Source organism: Arvicola amphibius, chromosome 8 (genome assembly GCF_903992535.2).
Source record: "Arvicola amphibius chromosome 8, mArvAmp1.2, whole genome shotgun sequence".
NCBI lineage: Eukaryota > Metazoa > Chordata > Mammalia > Rodentia > Cricetidae > Arvicola > Arvicola amphibius.
This window is the reverse complement of record NC_052054.1, coordinates 31,824,170-31,843,956: the sequence shown is the minus strand read 5'-3', so window position 1 is coordinate 31,843,956 and position 19,787 is coordinate 31,824,170. Positions and strand designations below refer to the sequence as shown.

The following is a 19,787-nucleotide window of genomic DNA, read 5'->3' as shown; positions in this document are numbered from 1 at the left end:
CTCCTTTCCTACCTTCTCCTTACTTTCCCTCCTTCTCCTCACTCCTAAATGACCTGGATATTTCTGGTCTTTAATCATTCACCAGTTCTTTCAAGTTCTGCAAAGCTATGTTTGATTTTGAGTGAATAACAATAATATCTGTACAACATCAAATTTCCCCCCTTCAGTAACACAGCTGAGTTCCTTATTTCTTCCATAATTCTCCTCCCATAAACTTTGCAACATATATGTCTTATACATATTGTAGCAAATATGTCTTATACATATTTTTTTCAAAAACCAAGCCTTGACTTTTATTACCTTAAAAACTACGTATTTATTTCATTTTTTGACTCTGAGCTTGTGCCTTCAATACTTTCCCAACAATTTTCAGCTCCTCAATAAGGAAAGCTGATTTGACCCTGTCACAGCCACACTTGGAATACCTGGAACTACTGTAGGCCCAGCTGACATGGTTCTTTGTCTTCAATAGTCTCATAAGGACTTTAGGTCTCACAGGATGAACAACTCAGTCTTCCTGGGTACACACCACATGCAGATTTAGGAGTTTTCCCAACCTTCTTGGTGTAAAGGTAAACAATCCTGTTGCCAGGGGTTCAAGAAGCCTAGTTTTGTTAGCGGATGCATTGTAGGGAAGCCTACAATGTTAAAACACTGGACCATTCTGAGTGCCTCTAAGCACCATCCCAGGAAGAGGAAAAGGAAAACGTCTCATACATATTTTATAGTTTATTTATTCAGTTTTAGAAGTTCATCTTCATTACTTGTACATTTTTGTGTATGTTTGTGTGTGCACATGTAGTACGTACGTGCATATGTATGGTTAGATATGTGTGTGCATGTGTGTGCACTCGTGGAGACCAGAACTTGACGTTGGCTGTCTTCTACGATTGCTCTTCACCTTATCTTTTGAAATAGGGTTTCCCACTAACTCAAGTCTCACCAGCTGACTAGACTGACGGAAAAAACTGGAAACCAAACTGCTTCTGCCTCCAACACTGGAGTTGCAGACATGCATGACCATGTTCACATGTAGGTCCAGAGATCCAAACTCATGTTCACACTGCAGATACTTTATTGACTGAGCCATCTCCCTCCTGTACAACTTTTAACAGCTTTATTCTTATGTTTCTTATAATCATCATTTGTATCTTTTTATTTTCCTTTTAATTTTTATTGTTTTCATGTAATGAAAACTCCAGGTCATTTATAGATGATATAAATGGCAATTTCTACTGAATCTGTAAAGACAAACGATTCAAGAGACAGAAAACTGTTCATTTTCCAATTAATGTATGAAGCTAACATAAACTCCTCAGTACAAAGCCTGACAAGAATCAACACAATAGGAAAATTAAAGTTCAATTTTACTCAGAAACACAAATGCAAAGGTGTAAATTCATGAATCATTTGTGGAAAATTAAAAAGATGCCTGCTGACTTATCCCAAGGACAGAAACACAATGCCGTAGTTTGATATTAGGATATAATTTAACATCACAATATCAGATTAGAGAACAGCAATCATTTGATTTTTTTCAATAGAACATGGTAAAATTAAAATAGATTTATATTGTTAAATAAAACCTCTTAGCAAACTAAAAGAAGAGACAGTTTATGTAACAAGATTAAAAACATTTATAAAAGTAAATGAGAAAATACAATAAGGAAGGCTTGTGATTTTAACCTGGGCAATTTTTAAATATAACCCATGCAAAAACAGAAACATACAAATGAGATTATACCAAGGCAAAATGCATATATCAAGAGAGGCAATCAATAGAGTGGAGGACAGACAGCAGAAGGGAGAAAAATCTATCCATCCATTAAGTGAATGTATTCAAAAATACATAAGAAACAGAATAACAAGGAAGCAAATATTTCAATTAAAAACAAAAGCAAAAGATTTAAGCAGGAAAAAACTACTTCTTCTATAAAGACAAATTATTACAATGTCACCCTTAGTGTTCAATCATATGTCTGGACTGAAATTAGCCTGGGAGGTTAATGAAAGTGACCTGAACAGGGAAGGTTCAGGCAAGTGCAGGAAAGAGAATTCTACAAAGGAGCTTCTTTTACAGCTCGTAAACACTTTCAGTGATGCAGCAGGATACAAAATTAACTCAAAAAAAATCAGTAGCCCTCCTTTACACAGATAATAAATGAGCTGAGAAAGAAATAAGAGAAACATCACCCTTCACAATAGCCACAAATAGCATAAAATATCTTGGAGTAACTCTAACCAAATAAGTGGAAGACTTGTATGAGAAGAACTTTAATTTTTGAAGAAAGAAATTGAAGAAGATATCTGAAAATCTCCCATACTCTTGGGTAGGTAGAATTAACATAGTAAAAATGGTAATCATACCAAAAGCAATCTGCAGATTCAATACAATGCCCATCAAAATCCCAGCAAAATTCTTCACAGACCTTGAAAGAACAGTAGTCAACTTCATATGGAAAAGCAAAAAACTTAGGATAGCCAAAACAATCCTGTACAATAAAAGAAAGTCTGGAGGCATCACAATCCCTGACTTCAAACTCTACTACAGAGCTACAATACAGAAAACAGCCTGGTATTGGCACAAAAAAAAAATATTGGAGGACCAATGGAACTGAATCAAAGACCCAGATATTAATCTACACAACTTCAAGCACTTCATTTTTGACAAAAAAGCAAAATATATCAGATGGAAAAAAAGAAAGCATATTTAACAAATAGTGCTGGCATAACTGGATATAAACATGTAGAAGAATGAAAATAAATCCATATCTATCACCATACACAAAACTCAAGTCCACATGCATCAAAGACCTCAACATAAAGCCAGCCACACTGAACTTCATAGAAGAGAAAGTGAGAAGTACACCTGAATGCACTGGCACAGGAGACCACTTCCTAAATATAACCCCAGTAGCACAGACACTGAGAGAAGCAATTAGTAAATGGGACCTCCTGAAACTGAAAAGCTTCTGTAAAGCAAAGGACACAGTCAACAAGACAAAATGGCAGCCTACAGAATGGGAAAAGATCTTCACCAACCCCACATCAGACAGAGGTTTGATCTCCAAAATATACAAAGAACTCAAGAAATTGGTCGCCAAATGAACAAATAATCCAATAAAAAAATAGTACAGACCTAAACAGAGAACTCCCAACAGAGGAATCTAAGATGGTTGAAAGACACCTAAGGAAATGTTCAACATTCTTAGTCATCAGAGAAATGCAAATCAAAACTCTGAGATTCCATCTTACACCTGTAACAATGGCCAAGATCTAAAACACTGATGACAACTTATGCTGGAGAGGTTGTGGGGTAAAGGGAACGCTCCTGCATTGCTGGTGGGAATGCAAGCTGGTGCAACCCCTTTGGATATCAGTATGGTGATTTCTGAGAAATTTAGGAAACAACCTTCCTCAAGACCCAGCAATACCACTTTTGGGTATATATGCTAAATCATACCACAAGGAAATGTACTCAACTATATTCATGGTAGCATTGTCTATCATAGCCAGAACCTGGGAACAACCTAAATGCCCCTCAACTGAAGAATGGATAAGGAAAATGTGGTACATTTACATAATGTAGTATTACATAGCAGAAAAAAATAATGGCATCTTGAAATTTGCAAGCAAATGGATGGAGCTAAAAAACATCATATTGAATGAGGTAACACAGATCCAGAAAGATAATTTTCGTATGTACTCACTCATAAGTGGTTTTTAAACATAAAGCACAGAAAACCCAGCCTACAAATCACAATCCCCGGACCCTTGACAACAATGAGGACCCTAAAAGAGACATACATGAATCTAATATACATGGAAAATAGTAAAAGACAAGATCTCCTGAGTAAATTGGGAGCATGGAGACCATGGGAGACCGTTAAAGGTAAGGGGAGAGTCATGGAGGGGAGCAGAGAAAAATGTATAGCTCAATAAAATAAATAATAAAAAATAAAATAAAGAAAAATATGTGAATTAAGCACTTAGCTCCAAAAAAGTCGTTATGCTTAAGGCAAAGCTTCTAGAATAATCAAATGAATTTGATAAAAAGCTTGCTAAAGATTAGGAGTAGTTTGTACACAGTCCAGGAGTCCTGAAAAAGAGCCATGTTTTCAGACAATTTAGGTAACCTGGTATGGCTGAAATGGGATATGAAGAAAAGCAGGGGGTTCAGACAGAAAGTGGGCAGGGTAACTGAAGGACTTTCATGTTAGCCAGGGAATGTGGAGATTATGTCACAAAACAAAGAGAAAAGTGCAGCCAGAGGAGGATCAACAGCAAACAGCCACATTGTATTCCAGATAAATCTGTGACTTCATGATGGAGAACGGACCAGAGTGATCAAGAGCTACAACCCAAACCAGTCGTGGAATTCATGCAGATTCTGTAGGAGGGTGTACTTGGACTACCACATGTGACCCAACTGTGATAGGACGTGTGGTGGGGGAAGGAGTAACAACTCCAGACTTGTAGGTGGAGCAATTGCAGGAGAGTGGAAGTGGTCAACAAAATACCTAAGAGGGGAAACTTGGTTGACTTCTTTATTATGCATACCAAAAACTTAAATTTCTATCAATAGGCTAAACCCAATAGGCAAAAAACAAACAAAAATGCTGGCTTATTTTATATCTATTTTATATTTATAAATATTTACATTTATACTGGACACATACAAAAAAGAGAAATTTAAGAAGAAAATAAGAATTTGCATCACAATGACCTCTAAGGTCAGCCATTCAAAGAGAAAGAGCAATGTAGATGATGTGAGATTAACTTAAACATGATAGGGATACATTTTAAAATTTTGACTCTGCAACTAGACCCAGATTGATGATGAAAAAGTGAATTTGCTCTGAGAACAATTAGAATTCGAGTGAGCATGTTAAATCTGAACTGTTGACCATACACTATGAACCATGCGTACATTGTTCAAACATCGGATTAATCTGGTCTCATTTCACATCCAGAACAGTCTACTTTATTTCCACAAGTTTCAGAGATGTAGCAAACATGGTGATTGTGCATCTATATTACTTTTTAAAAAATATTTGTTTATTATGTATACAGTGTTCTGCCTGCATGACAGAAGGGAGCACCAGGCCTCATTATAGATGGTTACGAGCCACCATGTACCAATCACAGTGAATTGGGGCGTGGTGACCTGGTCCCCAGGGAAGAAAACCTGAAAATCCAGGTGAGCTCGCTCACTCTTTCGCTGTGCTGTGCTCACCAGACCATTTCAGATCTGTGACCTCTCACTCTGATAGCGTGAGTTTTCCCCCTTTTTCAATTATTAAAATATAGCTTGTTCTTGAGCTGGTCTGATTATTCATCATACCTACTGGTTCGCCTACATGCTGGGAATTGAACTCAGGACTCTGGAAAAACAGTCGATGCTCTTAACCTCTGAGCTATCTCTCCAGCTCCTGCATCTGTATTTCTAGTACACATCTAACACAATGGCTGGCATAAATGTCCAATGAATACATGCCTGGTGAATGAATAGATGATGAATAAATCTTTATGAGAAACCTGAAAACAATGCAGTATCCACTCAACAAATTATAAAAAGAACTGGAATATATTACTAAAGTTGGGGAGTTGGGGAAATGGTCAGATAGGAAAGAGCTATGGCACTCATACCCATAACTCCAGGGTTGGCTCTAGCAACTGCTCTGGACATAGATAGATAGGTAGGTAGATAGATAGATAGATAGATAGATAGATAGATAGATAGATAGATAGATAGAGTTCTGGGTTCAGTGAGAGACCCTGTCTCTATGAGTTCAAGGCCAGCCTGGTCTACAGAGCAAGTTCCAGGACAGGCTACAAGGCTACAGAGAAACCCTGTCTAGAAATACCAAAAGAGGAGAGAGAGAGAGAGAGAGAGAGAGAGATACCTGATATTAACACCTGGCTTCCAGACATGTACACACACGAGTACCTAAACACGCATGAGTACCTAAACACACATGTGCACACATACACACACACACACACACAGACACACACCACACACAAAGAGATTTTAAAAAGGTACTAGTGGGGTATTTTCTTCACTTTTGCTTTGTTGTTTTTAATTTTAGTATTTCTAGTCATATGAACCATGGAAGAATACCCAATTTACAATCTGCATGCTTTTCCTTACCCACCAAGCTTTCCATGATTTCCTGTACTCAGGAGAATCAACAGACTAATAAACTTTTACAATTTGAAAATGAGGCTATTCTCACTTTTCAAGCATATGATGTCATTATCTGCAAAACTGCCTGCTTATTTAAAGTCGCTGAGAGAATTCCTAATAAGAGTAATTAAATGTGTTGATTGGCTATTTACCAATGCCCAGTGCTCTTTATCTACAGGTTCACACTCTAAAGTTGCAGTTTAGTCCAAAGAGACAAGTCTAAGTGGCACTTCCTTCTCATTTGACAAACTTCTGAGTAAATAGAGACCAGAGGGTGTCATTAACAGTTCAGTTTGGTGTCATCTTGGTGGAAAACATTTTCATCTTCTACATCCCTGGGGAAGTAGTTGTCCTTAATGGGGATGGGGAGACATTTCTTACAGAGCTTCATTTGAGGACCTCAATGCTTAGGGGAGTTCTCAAACTATTAAGTGAAGTTCAAGGGTGAAAATAAGAAATAAAACTTCAGCTGATGCAAAACCTTCAAAGCCATGACTGCCCCTCGCCTGCCTTTTCTGATGCAAAAGTTCTCAGGGAGCTGGCTTTGTGAGCAAAGCTAGGGCCATCCATGCAGGCAGTTTGAGAAGTCTGACAACCGCTCAGTTGGCATCAAGCACACCTCAGTCTTAATTGACTGCGATAAGAAAACTCTCAACTAAATATTTGCTTTGTTTGCTCAAATAATTTCCATTTTAAAAAAATGTCTAACTAAATTGCATGCACTAAAGCAAGGTTTTCCTTCAAAAAGAGCATTGGTATAATACAGGCAAGTTTTAGGAACTGTTTTGACTGTGTTCAGCTGTTGTCTCGGTAACAGTCTTCCTAGGGATATCACTGAGAGTTTTTACCATTCTTTGTGACTTTAGTTATCTGCAGACCACATTGCTCCCAGGTATATACCAAACTCATTTTTCATTCCAATGTAATTAACAGGCTACAGTAGTAGACTGAGAGAGGTCATAAAGTTTTTAATTGAAAGACAAACGGGTCCGTCCAATAAAATCATTTCAAAAACCCTTTCTGCTGGGGCTGGAAAGATGGGTTATTGGTTAAGAATACAGACTGCCGTTCTGGAGGACCTAAATTTGAGCTCAGCATCCACGTCAAGCAGCTCACCACCACCTATATCTCCAGCTCCAGGGAGACTTGACCCTCTGGTTTCTGCAAGCAACTGTACTCAGGGACACACATGTACACACACAATTAAAAATAATGAAAATTAAAATTAAAATTGAAAAGCTGTTTTCTTATTTTTAAAAATGTTTTCATAAAAGAGAAGAACATTGTAATCCTGAAACTCAGTGGGAACATAATCTTAGACAAAAGTTTATTCCACTGAATAATTTTTACAATATGGAAAAGTCACTACATTATTTTGTGTTATTCTATATTGAACTACAAAACGGCTTTCACAATCAACACAATCCTCAGCCTGGGCAGAACTGGGAGTCTTGAGCTAGACTGCCAAGGGACCTTTGAGCTTAGAAATTTTTGATATTTCAGGAAATAACTTCAGAAATAATTTTTTTTCTCATGCTGATTTAGAGATATTGCATCCTGTTAAACTATCGTAACCCTTTTCGATGGCTCGAGCAAATGTTCATGAGAAGCTAGCTGCACAGCAGGCTTTGCGAGAAGGACCTACCCACAGAGGGGCACAACCAGGTGACCCAAGTTCATGTCCAAGTATGCTGCAGGCGTTAATATCCCACTGACATTTCACCTTGCTACACACACTGAATATTTTAGAATTTCTTCTCTTTCTTTTTCACTTTCACTTTCTCCCTCCTTTTTCCTCATTCCTCCCCCCCCCCCACCCACACACACTCCAAATCTTACTAGGTAGCTCATACAATGGCTCAGAAGTGGCTTTATAATTGAGGCTAACCTTTAAGTCCCAAACCTCCGGTTTTTACCTGCTGAGTACTAAAGTAGAATTCCTTCTCCTCAAATAAGTTTGCCTGATATGTATGGTTCCTAGAAGAGCTGTGTGCGCATGCCCAAGGATTTACATCACTGTTTAAAACTGTAGATTTCCAAGTGTGTCAACCCAGTTATTCTAAATATTATCACCACAGGTACAGCTTCAAACACAGACCTAGAGAGAAGGACACAAGCCAAATCTAGTTAATCTTCAGAATGCATGGGGGCTTTTTGTGGTGCTGTGTATTAAATCCAGGGAGTCGTGCAGGTTAATTAATGAATGCTCTGCCACTGAGTTGCATCCATAACCCCAGAACATGTTTTTAATAATTTAGCTTTTAAAGTTTTTCTGATAATAAAGAATTCACATTACTACCCAAATCCAGCTCACGTGGATCCACCTTGTTAGGAATAAAGCTACATATCCCCTTTGGTGGTCCCACAGCTTACCCCATTTTCTAAAACACTAAAGAGAGTAGAGTTGCTAACCTGGCACACTTGGCCTCCCCTCTGTTTCTAACTTCTATTAGCTGTGTCCCCTCCTGCATCCTGTTATTCTCTACTTGCTTGAGCAACGTGACTTCTCTAGTGACTTCTCTCAAGGCGAGGCAGAAAAGAGAGGAGTCAGTGAGGTTCAGAAGGCCCGATGCAAATCTTACAAAATGTAAGGAAACTCAAGTTGGCAGAGAGGAAAGTTGGGCCGTACCCTACATTCCCGACACCTCTTCCAGAGATGGACAAAAACTGACTTCCATCAATGGAGCAGATTCAGTGATGCCCTGAGTTTCTCAGAATAGCCTATGGCTCATTACAGTAGAAACTACACATCCCTGTGTAGAGCCTCAAGGTGCTAATGAGATCCACAGTGCGTGAAATTACATGCAAAGCTACATGTAACAGGCAGTATGCTCAGAAAAGCCAGCTATGCAAACAAACCGTGAAGCCCATCAACAAGGCCATGGAAAAGCCCTGACCTTGGAGCCACTGTGCCTTAGAGCTACTAAACTTTCTTTGCTCTTGTTCCCTCTCTCTCCTCCCTTCAAAGGTTATCTTTTTATATATACATAAACTCTTATTTCCATTGCAGCTATGTTTTCCTGGTTTGGGTAGTTTCAAAACAACCCCCCCCCCATATGTTTGTATATTGAATGCTTAGTCATTAGGGAGTGGTACTATTTGAATGGATTATAAAGATTAGGAGTTGTGACCTTGTTGAAAGAAGTTTCACTGGAGGTAGATTTGGAGATTTCAAAAGCCCTTGTTCTCTCTCTCTCTCTCTCTCTCTCTCTCTCTCTCTCTCTCTCTCTGGATTAAAATGTAGCTCTCAACTGCTGCTCTGGTGCCTGCCTGCATGCTCCCATGCTCCCCACCATGATAATAATAGACTGAACCTCTGAAAGTGTCATCAACCCCCCCCCCCAATTAAATGCTTTCTTTCCTGAGAGTTGCCTTGGTCATGGTGGTTCTTCACAGCCATAGAACAGTGATTAAGAGACTGATCAATTCTTCTAAAAATAAAAGTCCTAGAAGACCTCTGGAAATGTCCTTTGAGTCTTGACAGCCAAGATCACAAGAATGTAAAGAAGAATAAAACCATGATGTCTACAGGGCCAAAGGGCATCATAGCATAACCAGCGAGTCCACCAACAAGTACTGTGTGAAGTGTGTTGGGAATTCAGAGAAAGAGGCTTACTGACTTGGGGGATCTATATATAGGTAACTTCCATGGCAAATGTTTAGATGTTACCCAGTTACAAAGTGAGTATAGGCAAGAAATGTTTCAGACAAACATACCTGCTGAAGCAAAGGCACAAGGGGAGAAAGAGCAGGGCCATTAAGGAAAGGATTTGAATCCTCACTTGTCTGTTTTCAAAGTTTACAGATGTTTCTGTCATGCATTTCTGTGTTTTCCTTTATGTTAGTATGCTCAAGAATTCACCCAGTTTCCAGTCCAGGTCCTTGCAGAAGTAGATAACCAATAGCTGTCTTTGCTGTGTCACGGCTCCAAGGAAAAAAATGAAGTCGTTTGGTAGATCATCTTCTTGACATGAGACTGAGTGACCACACTATTGTAAAGTGTTCCTATGGTAGCCAGGATTAAAAAGAATTACTTGTCCACACCTAATTGTAAAACCACTGATCAATAAGCAAAATGTAGAAAGAATAGTCCCATTTGCTATTGAAAGGAGGCTGCTTGTTTGTCCCAGCTGCCCAGAAGCAAAATAATCACACAGAAACTGCATTATTTAAATATCTGCTTGGACCATTGCCTCTAACTTCTTATTGGCTAACTCTCACATATTAATTTAACCCATTTCTATTAATCTTTGTATTGCCACATGGCAATGGCTTACCAGCAAAGTTTCAGCATGTCTTACTCTGGTGACAGCTCCATGGGGTCTCTCTAACTCTGCCTTCCTCCTCCCATGCTATTGCTCAAGCCAGTTCTTTATTCATCAACCAATAAAAGCAACACATAGACAGAAGGACTTCCCACACCAAGTTGCTGCATACCTGACTTACAGATTTATTGAGAGGACTTCCCAACATTAGTGCGTCATTGTGAGTGAATTAACTTGATGTTACTATGTCACTCGCCTTTTTACATATCACCAGAACTGCATCATTTTCATGAGTCAGTGATGTTTTTCTCTCAGGAAAAACGAAAGACAGATACAAACCAGACGTAGAGGCTGATGTGACTCACCATAGAGCCAGACTCAATAGAATGATACAAAATGGGACAGAATCATAAATTTGCCAGCAACTTGCAGTCTTGTGGAAGGAATTTTAAGGAAAGAAGAGGTGAGACAAAAGAATAGCAAGGATCTGTCAAGAGTTGATTTTGCAGTCTTTGTCTGTTTTTAAGACTGTGCATATATCCAGTGCGCTATGTATGGTCAAATGCTCTAAAAATTGCATGTGCATCTTTGATTCTTCAAAATGCAAGAATGGCTGTGGTGTTGTTCAGTGCTACAAAATTTGTTTAGCATGTGCGTACCCTGAGGGGAAATCCTCCAGCACCATAAAAGTAAACAGACAAATAGAATTAAGAATAAAAAATAACAAATAAAAATATAAACCTACTCTGATTCCTAGATTGTCTAAGCTGTTTGAGTGCCCATTTTAACAATAAAGAATAGTTTTGCTGTTTGTTGTGGTCTTACTAAATTTTCAAAATCATGCGTGACTCAGAGAAACACACATCCATGCTTCTGGGGTGTGTCCTTCTTTCTGAGTGCCTTTCTCTTGCCTCTTATGCTTAAAGTCTATGTTAAAACATACGGATGGTGGCTGTGGCAGTGCACACCTTTAATCCCAGCACTCTGGAGCCAGAGGCAGGCAGATCCCTTTGAGTGCAAGGCCAACCTGATCTACAAAGCAAGTTCCAGGCCATTCAGAGTTACACAGTGACACCTGTCTCAAAATAAACAGCAAATAAAATGGGGCCTAGGAGGATGGCTCTGGGTAAAAGTGCCTGCTGAACAACCATGATGACTTGAGTTTGAATCACCAGCACCCGGGGCATACACCAGATGTAGCCACTTGGGTGCCTGAATCCCAGAGTGATAAAAGGCAGAAACTGGACTGTTAGGGTTTTCTGGTCACCAGTCTAGTTCCAGGTTCAGTGAGAAACCCTGTCTTGAGGGAATGGGGCGCGGGGAGAATGATAAGGCAGGAGACCTGATGGCCTTCTCTGGCCTCCACCTGTGTATCTGTGTGTCTCACCCATGAACTCAGACACCACACACCATGACATACACACACAAATATTTTCAAAATACTTCTGTAGACCCAACTGTTTGTGATGGAGAGAGAGTTCAATGTTTAAGAAAATGTGAGGCCCTTGCAGAGGGCCAGATTCAGTTCCTAAAATGTTGGGCAACTCAAACCTTTAATTCCAGCTGCAGGGTATCAAAATCCCTCTTCTGGTACCTGTACTTATGTGCACACACAAACACACACACACACACACAGAGAGAGAGAGAGAGAGAGAGAGAGAGAGAGAGAGAGAGAGAAAGAGAGAGATACATAATTTTAAAATATCTAAAATAAATAATAAAAACAACTGCTTTAGAAAAAACAACTCATTCTTCATGCATCGTTTATATTTAATATTCAATTTCCTGGTTGGTGACACCAGCACAACTAAACAGAAAGTGTGGCTTGTCAAAATCCTCAGTGGATTAGTTCTCCCAGTTTGTTCTACTTTCTAGCAAATATGTATGACTTTGCAAAGACTAGATTGTTGATTTCCAGATATAGTTTAAAATCATGATGAAACCTCTAGCTCACTTACCTCCTAAAACAGAGCCATTCTTTTCCAACAAATGTCCTTGCTAACATATTACTACCTGACCTGGAATAAAAATTTATATGAAGATTTAAGTAGAACTTGGAAAATGAAATTATTTCTTATAATAGATTGGCTTAGAAAGAACTATTCATGTTGTTGTAACTGTTCTCTTGGAACAATTATATTCTTCTACAGTAAGAGCTCTCCCATCGATATAACTAAACACTTTAAATGGAAGCTCCTCCGGGACTCATGGGTCATGAAAGGCTACATAACTCACTTTGGAAATGGACAGATAGGGAGAAGTCTGACTGTGACCTTACCACTTGCACAAACTGGAACTCGACATCCCTTCACTCTCCTGCTAATCATCATGTAAAGGGCCACTGCCCACTCACATTTGTAGAGATTCCAATTCTGGAGAAAAATCTTCTGAAAATTTTATCTTAGGTCATGCACTCATCTGTTTAGTTAAGAGGAGAGGTCAGAGGCTAGGAGCCCCACAACCACACGGCAGTCAGAGAAGATTCTGTCTGGTTGAAATGAAAAATGTTGGGCCATGCTTTTAATCCCAGAACTTGGGAGGCAGAGGTAGGTGGATCTCTGGGAGTTCAAGGCCAGCCTGGTCTACAAGAGCTAGTTCCAGAATAAGCTCCAAAGCTACAGAGAAACCCTGTCTCATAAATAAATAAATAAATAAATAAATAAATCCACGAAAATGAGTCCTGTATGGCTGGGTACTGGGCAATCAAGACACAAAAATACCTTCTCCATCAGAAGATGCAGATTATATGAAGCTGGGAATGTGGAAAACCCACAGCTGTCCTTTCCTCCTGATGGGCTATCTCTTATGAATATTAAACCAGTGCCAACAAAGAAAGATATGTGCTAAGGGGTTTGGTACTAAGTAAAAATGTAGAATTGTGTGAGTCATAAACTTGTTTGAAGAAAAATAAAGGTTGATACACGTTTATAAAAACCTAAGTAGTAATGATTCATTGACATCAATATTCTTTTTAGAAATTGTAGAAAGAAACGGCGGGCTGTGTCCCGCCACCCGGCTAGCTTTACCCAAAATAATTACACGGAAACTGTATTCTTTTAAATACTGCCTGGCCCATAGTTTCAGCCTCTTATTGGCTAGTTCTCACATCTTCCTTTAACCCATATTTAGTAATCTATGTAGCACCACGAGGTGTGGCTTACCAGGAGAGATCTTAACCTGCGTCCATCTCGGAGAGGAGAAGCATGGAGACTCACTATGGCGACTGCCTGAAGCGGCTCCCCACTCCTGCTACCCAGCATTCTGTTCTGTCTACTCCGCCTACCTAATTTTCTGTCTCTTAAAGGGCCAAGGCAGTATCTTTATTAAAAATGAAAGTAACACATAGACACTCCTCCATCAAGAAATTATGACTAATAGAGCACAATAAGGAATATGTACATAAAAATCCTTAATAGCGGGATGTAGTGTATACAAAAACCTTAATGTTTGGATGTAATGTATATAAAAACGTTAATGGCCGGGTGTAATGTAAAGTCTTAATGGCTGGATGCAGTGACATATACCTTAAATCCCAGCTCTTAGGAGTTTGAGGCCAGCCTGATATACATAGCAAGTTCTAGGCTAGTCAAATTACTTAGTGGGGCCCTGTTTCAACAACAATAAAAAGAACAGTAATTATCTAAAAGAAGTTAAAGCAAATTTAAGGATGGTGTGCTTATCTATTATGAAAACACAAACAAATCAAATGAAAATACATATAAACTTTATTATATACTAACAACGACGGAGACAATAAAATACACTTTTTTCAGTTTCACCTAGTTTATTACTATTAGATTCTATCTTTTTGCCTTCTAATCGCACATCTACGTGACTGCACATTAATCCAGACAGTTATTTCTGGATCCTTGGGCCTTCATTTCTAGAACCTTTCTCTTCATGTAAATCAAAATAACAAATTTTTAAAGATTTATTCAATATCTAGAAATAATCTTTGAGGGACATCTTAGGATAAATAAGAAAACAACAGAAACTTCACTGTAAAGTACAGAAAATTCTTCAAAAATATGTTTCCCTTTTGAAATTTAACAAACTGGTCTCATAGGGAAAGTGATGTGGGATGTCCTTCTGTATACATGCTGTTTTTATTGGTTAATGAATAAAGCTGTTTTGGCCTATAGGAGCGCAGAATATAGCCAGACTGAAAATCATATAGAGAGAACATAGGTGGAGTCAAAGAGACGCTGTGTAGCTACTGAAGAAGACAGACGCTGGAGAACCTCATTGGTAAACCATAAGCCTTGTGGTGATACATAGATTAATAGAAATGGATTAATTAATTCAAGATGTAAGAGTTAGTTAGAAATATGCATGCAAAATAATTGGCCAAGCAGTGTTGTAATTAGTACAGTTTCTGTGTGATTATTTTCATCCTGGGCAGCTGGGAAGTGAATAAGCAGCCCCTGTCTACAGGTAAGGAATTCAAAGTAGTGTTTTAGACTGACTAGAGGCAACTTGTATTGTAATATACTATACATATATATGTAATATAATATAAATATATTCCTTCTAATTTGTACTCTTAATTCAGCTGTGTGATTCAGTTGCTGAATGAATAAATTACTGCTGTCAATTCACAGAAGGTCATCTAAGGGCAGGGACAATTCTTTGACATGTAAGTCTTTAATACTGCATAACAATAATGTCAGAGACCACATCTATTTGGTCCCAAATGTCAGATTATATACAAACATTAAAGTTTAACTCATCATATATATATGTATATATACATATATATATATATATATATTTAACTCAAATAAATAATTTTAAAAGCCCATGTGCCTAATGTTGGTTCACTATTATCATAAATATAATCACCAATTGTTTTCACAAAACAGTAAAATATAATGGTTTCATGGATTGCATTATAAAAATAACTTAAACCTAGATGAATCTTTTTGGAAAATTTTGCCAAAGAGAATCATCTTTAGTGCTCTTCTGAACCAAGGATAGAAAAAGGCATAAACCATTGGGTTGAAGGCAGAATTTAGGTATGCAAACCAACTCAGTACATCATTCAAAGTGGGTGGAATAGCATAGCCCAGAAAAGGGTCCAGGACCATGCATATAAAGAAAGGACACCAGCATATGAGAAAAGCACCCATCACAATCCCTAAGTTCTTCGCAGCTTTAGTTTCTTTGTTTTGTGGCACTCTGTTTTTCTCTTCCGATCCAGTTTGAAGATTTGTGCCATTAATTGACTTTGCTTGTCCTTTAGCTATGGAATATATTCTAGAGTAAACAAATAACATTACAGATCCAGGTATAAAGAAAGACATCATGAAGACCAGTACCCCAGATACTTTGCTAAAGAAGGCAGAACACCCACCCAGACAGTAAACCTGTCTGTGATACAGTTCTTCAACTCCTTTGAGGTTCAACTGGAGGAAGATCATCCCAAATGCAAACGCAGCAGGAATGCTCCAACTAATGAGGATCATCACAAAAACAGTCAAGATATTCATCCTGGCTTTGTATCTCAATGGGTGGCACACAGCATAGTAGCGGTCGATGGAAATGGAGGCTAAGTGGAAAATGGACGCAATGCTGAGCGTAATATCGGTGCTGGTGTGAACTTTACAGAAAGTTTCTCCGAAATACCAACAGCGCTCAACTGTTCTCACCATGCTGTAAGGCATCACCAGGCAGCTCAGCAGAAAGTCCACTGTGGCCATGGAATGAAGGAGCCAATTTGTGGGTGTATGAAGTTGCTTGAAATGGGATATAGAAATTATTACCATTAAATTGCCAACTAGAGTGGCCAGAATTATGAGTGACATTATGCTATACAGGGAAGCACGAACACCCTTTGACCAGCTGATGTTCATGTGGGAAATATTAATATCTTGGCAAAGACGCATCTCTACAAGACTTGGTTTTTCCATAGGCTGTTGAGCAATCTTTCTCCAGAATCCATAGTCAGGTTAGAGATCCTTCTCCTTTTTTTTATGGGCACATACCTATCCTGGAAACCTGGGTGGAGCAAAAAGAAAAAGAAAAATGATTACCTGATTAACAACTAACTCATTCCTTTTATATCACATTTGCACGTTCTTGCTGAAGAATATCTGTTTTGGAAGTTTTATTTACAAGGTTAGTTTAATACTTCAATTCAAAACATATTTAATATCCAGTTGGAGCTGGACATTGTGCCAAAATATGAAACTTGAAAAGAAAGAAAATAAGCACATTAAACCTCTACATTTAAAAGCCAGAGGAGCCAGGTGGTGGTGGCACACACCTTTAATCGCAGCACTTGGGAGGCAGAAGCAGGCAGATTTCTGTGAGTTCGAGGCCAGCATGGTCTACAAGAGCTAGTTCCAGAACAGGCACCAAAGCTACAGAGAAACCTTGTCTTGAAAAAATAAATAAAGAAATAAATAAAAGCCAGAGGAAATCAAATTATGATTATATTGTTCTAATCAATGGAAACATATCCTTGCCTGAAGATAGAAAGATTTGGAAGGCTTACACTCTACAGTTGGCAGAGGATAAATTTAAAATAGCCTTTGAGTATACCCCAATGAGACATTTTCCATTAATACGTGATCAAAGTCATTCTTAGCCAACCTACTACTAGATTCCGAACTCAGGTAAGTCTTTGAACCACATTCTGCCAGGTATCTTAATCACTTTTTCAAGTAGATCCTTCCTGTGGCTTGTGAGTCACCATCCCTTCAAGTTCTGTGACCAGACAGGATGGTCCTTTCTGTCACATGCCTTTCACATGCCTCTGTTGCCTTCAACAACTTTTCTCCAGACAGTTTCTCATGGCCTTGTGGTTTTAATCTACAAGCAACAAGTCTCAATGCATGCATCTACCCCAATCTTCCCTCCTGACTCTGGCTTAGTATTTCCTTCTTGCTAGAAGATATCATCCCTTAAAAATCTAGGTCAAACTCTTTGTCTCTTTTATATCATGTGCCTACATCTTGCTCATTCTCTGCTCTGTACATCTTGGAAATATGAGGTCCACCTCGAGAGTACTTGATCCAAGATAAATGGGTAAATGTGCTTGGCATGCCAGCCTGATGATTGGAATTTGATTCCAGGAGCCATGTGGTAAAAGGAGAGAAAGACTCCCAAAGACATCTTTTTAACTGTATATACTTTGCCATCACACACACACGTAATAATAATTACAATAGCATTTCTCAATCCAGAATCTTGATGTAATTCTTTTTATCTCATGCCAAACACTTACCTGACCAGAAAAATTAACTTGACTCTCCATGAAAAATGTCTAGACTTAGACCACTTTTCATTTCTATTGGCCCAAGAACCTGTAGATACCAATATCTACCTGGTAAAAAAATTTATCTTGACTCTCCATGGAAAATGCCCCTAGACCTAGACCATGTTTTATTTCTACCAGTAGCCATTCTGGTCCAAGCCATATCTGCCAGACTATGCTAATGACAATCTCCCAAATGGTGTCCTTGCTATTTTTCTGATGTCCTTACAAGAGTAATTCCCAACCAAGAAAACCACATTATTATGGGAGAACACATATTTTAATGTATATTTTCCAAGAATATTATTGTAGTATAAAAGAGTAATATCACACAATATGGTCTCAATGCCAATCCTATGACCCAAGTAGTCATGGGATCTACTCAGGGACTAGAGGCTGAGGAAAACTATACTGTGACGTCTCATGCTTGCCCCTGTTTTGTATTAAAACCATGTTTCTGGTGAAATGTTCCCAAGGAATGTACATGTGTGTGCATTCTATTGATAGGAAGCCCTTTCATAGAGTCACTGAGCATCTCATTCTTCCAACTCTGAGTCCGATTTTCATGTGACTGGGCTATTACTTCTGTCCAGCCCTTAGAGAGAGGGCAGCAGAGATGGTTACAAACATGGACTTCCGTGATTTATGCAAACCGGGTGACTTTTTTCATCACTAGTCGAGGCAGAGGTTCTGTGAAATTTAGTGAAGTTTTCCAGCTTTCTAGGTGAAAACTAAGGAAGCAGTGACAGATTTGTGCAAGTTTTCACTGATCAGGGTATAACTAAAACTTTCAAAATCCAGCTACCATCATTTTGGGGATGACAGCCCTACTTTTCCTTGAGACATCAGAGGCTAAAAGGAAAGCTTTTTCCAAAGCTGTATATTTTTCAAACTGAATTTGCGTTTGGTCTGTTTTAGAGTCCTGACATGAGCATTAGCATCTAAGCTAAGAAAGAATGAATTGGTTCCCTGTTTCTTCATTAAAAGTGAAGATTGTGAAGGAATTCTATAGAGGACATATGTATATTTAATGGATGATATGGAGCTGAGGAGATCATTGTTGTCTTTGTAATAAGGGGGGAAATCCATTATAAATTTCACCTGGGAGATTGCTCATCTGGAAGATTGCTCATTTGGGAGATTGCTCAGTGGTTAAAGCACATGAATGAATCTGGAGTTCAGATCCCCAGAATGCACATGAATACTGAGAAGGGTACAGACAGGGGACCCCCCCAAAACAAGTTGCCTAGCAAGACTAGACATATTAGTGAGCTCGGTGTTTGATTAAGAGGTCCTGCCTCAATGAACAAGATGGAAGAGCAATTAACGGTGATTTCAGACATCAATCTTGGGCCTCTACAAGCGTGTGCACGCTTCACCACACGGCCCATCCATGAAAAATAGGAAACTACATAGCAAGAAGAATCTATTATGAGGTGAAATGAAAGCTTCCCTAGAAAGAGAAAATCACTGAGTCAGAGTCATGGGTGAGGTGGGGGGGATGGAGGGGTGGGGAAGACCAAGAACAGCTAGTGGTGTGCCCATTTGAACCAAGAACTGCTGAAAGTCAGTTAAGTCTAATGAGCTTATTGAAAACAGCAAATCTTTGATGTTCAAAAGAGACCAAAACACAGACTAGGAAGTCATACACACCTGATGCGTTTAAATATTCCCAAAATACACACAATATTTGTTCACGGATATCTGCTCCTTAACCATTGAACTTGAAGTGTTGCAGGGTCTCATCTGGCAGGAGAGTGCTACCAGCTGTGGCGTGAACCCACCACACTGCAGGGGAAACGTAATAGCTGGATTTTCCTGACTTCTTCTCTGTGCCTCTCCCACTTTCTTCCTTCAAGATGTGTGCTGCTCTTTATGTGAATGTGACACAAGCTAAAGTCATTTGAAAGAAGGAAACCTCAGTCAAGAAAATGCCTCCAAAAGATGGGGCTGTAGGCAAGCCTGTGAAGTATTTTTTTAAATATTTAATGATCGGGGAAGGCCCAGACCATTGTGGGTGGGGCCATCTCTGGGCTGGTGGTCCTGGGTTCGATAAGAAAGCAGGCTGAGCAAG

At 38.9% G+C, this 19,787-nt stretch overlaps 1 protein-coding gene and 1 pseudogene across 1 annotated transcript; both read right to left on the bottom strand.

Annotated features, from left to right (window-relative positions):
* Nucleotides 1–316: 316 nt before the first annotated feature.
* On the bottom strand, nucleotides 317–1,090 carry LOC119821685 (annotated as a pseudogene).
* Nucleotides 1,091–15,344: 14,254 nt separating this feature from the next.
* Nucleotides 15,345–16,340, bottom strand: Taar1 (trace amine associated receptor 1). Its single transcript, XM_038338371.1, has one exon. The coding sequence runs from the start codon at nucleotides 16,338–16,340 to the stop codon at nucleotides 15,345–15,347; it is 996 nt and encodes a 331-aa protein (XP_038194299.1).
* Between the last annotated feature and the right edge of the window lie 3,447 nt (nucleotides 16,341–19,787).

Bases quoted from the DNA above. Each gene is read 5' to 3' on its own strand.
- Taar1 (XM_038338371.1), bottom strand. From the start codon at position 16,340: ATGCGTCTTTGCCAAGATATTAATATTTCCCACATGAACATCAGCTGG.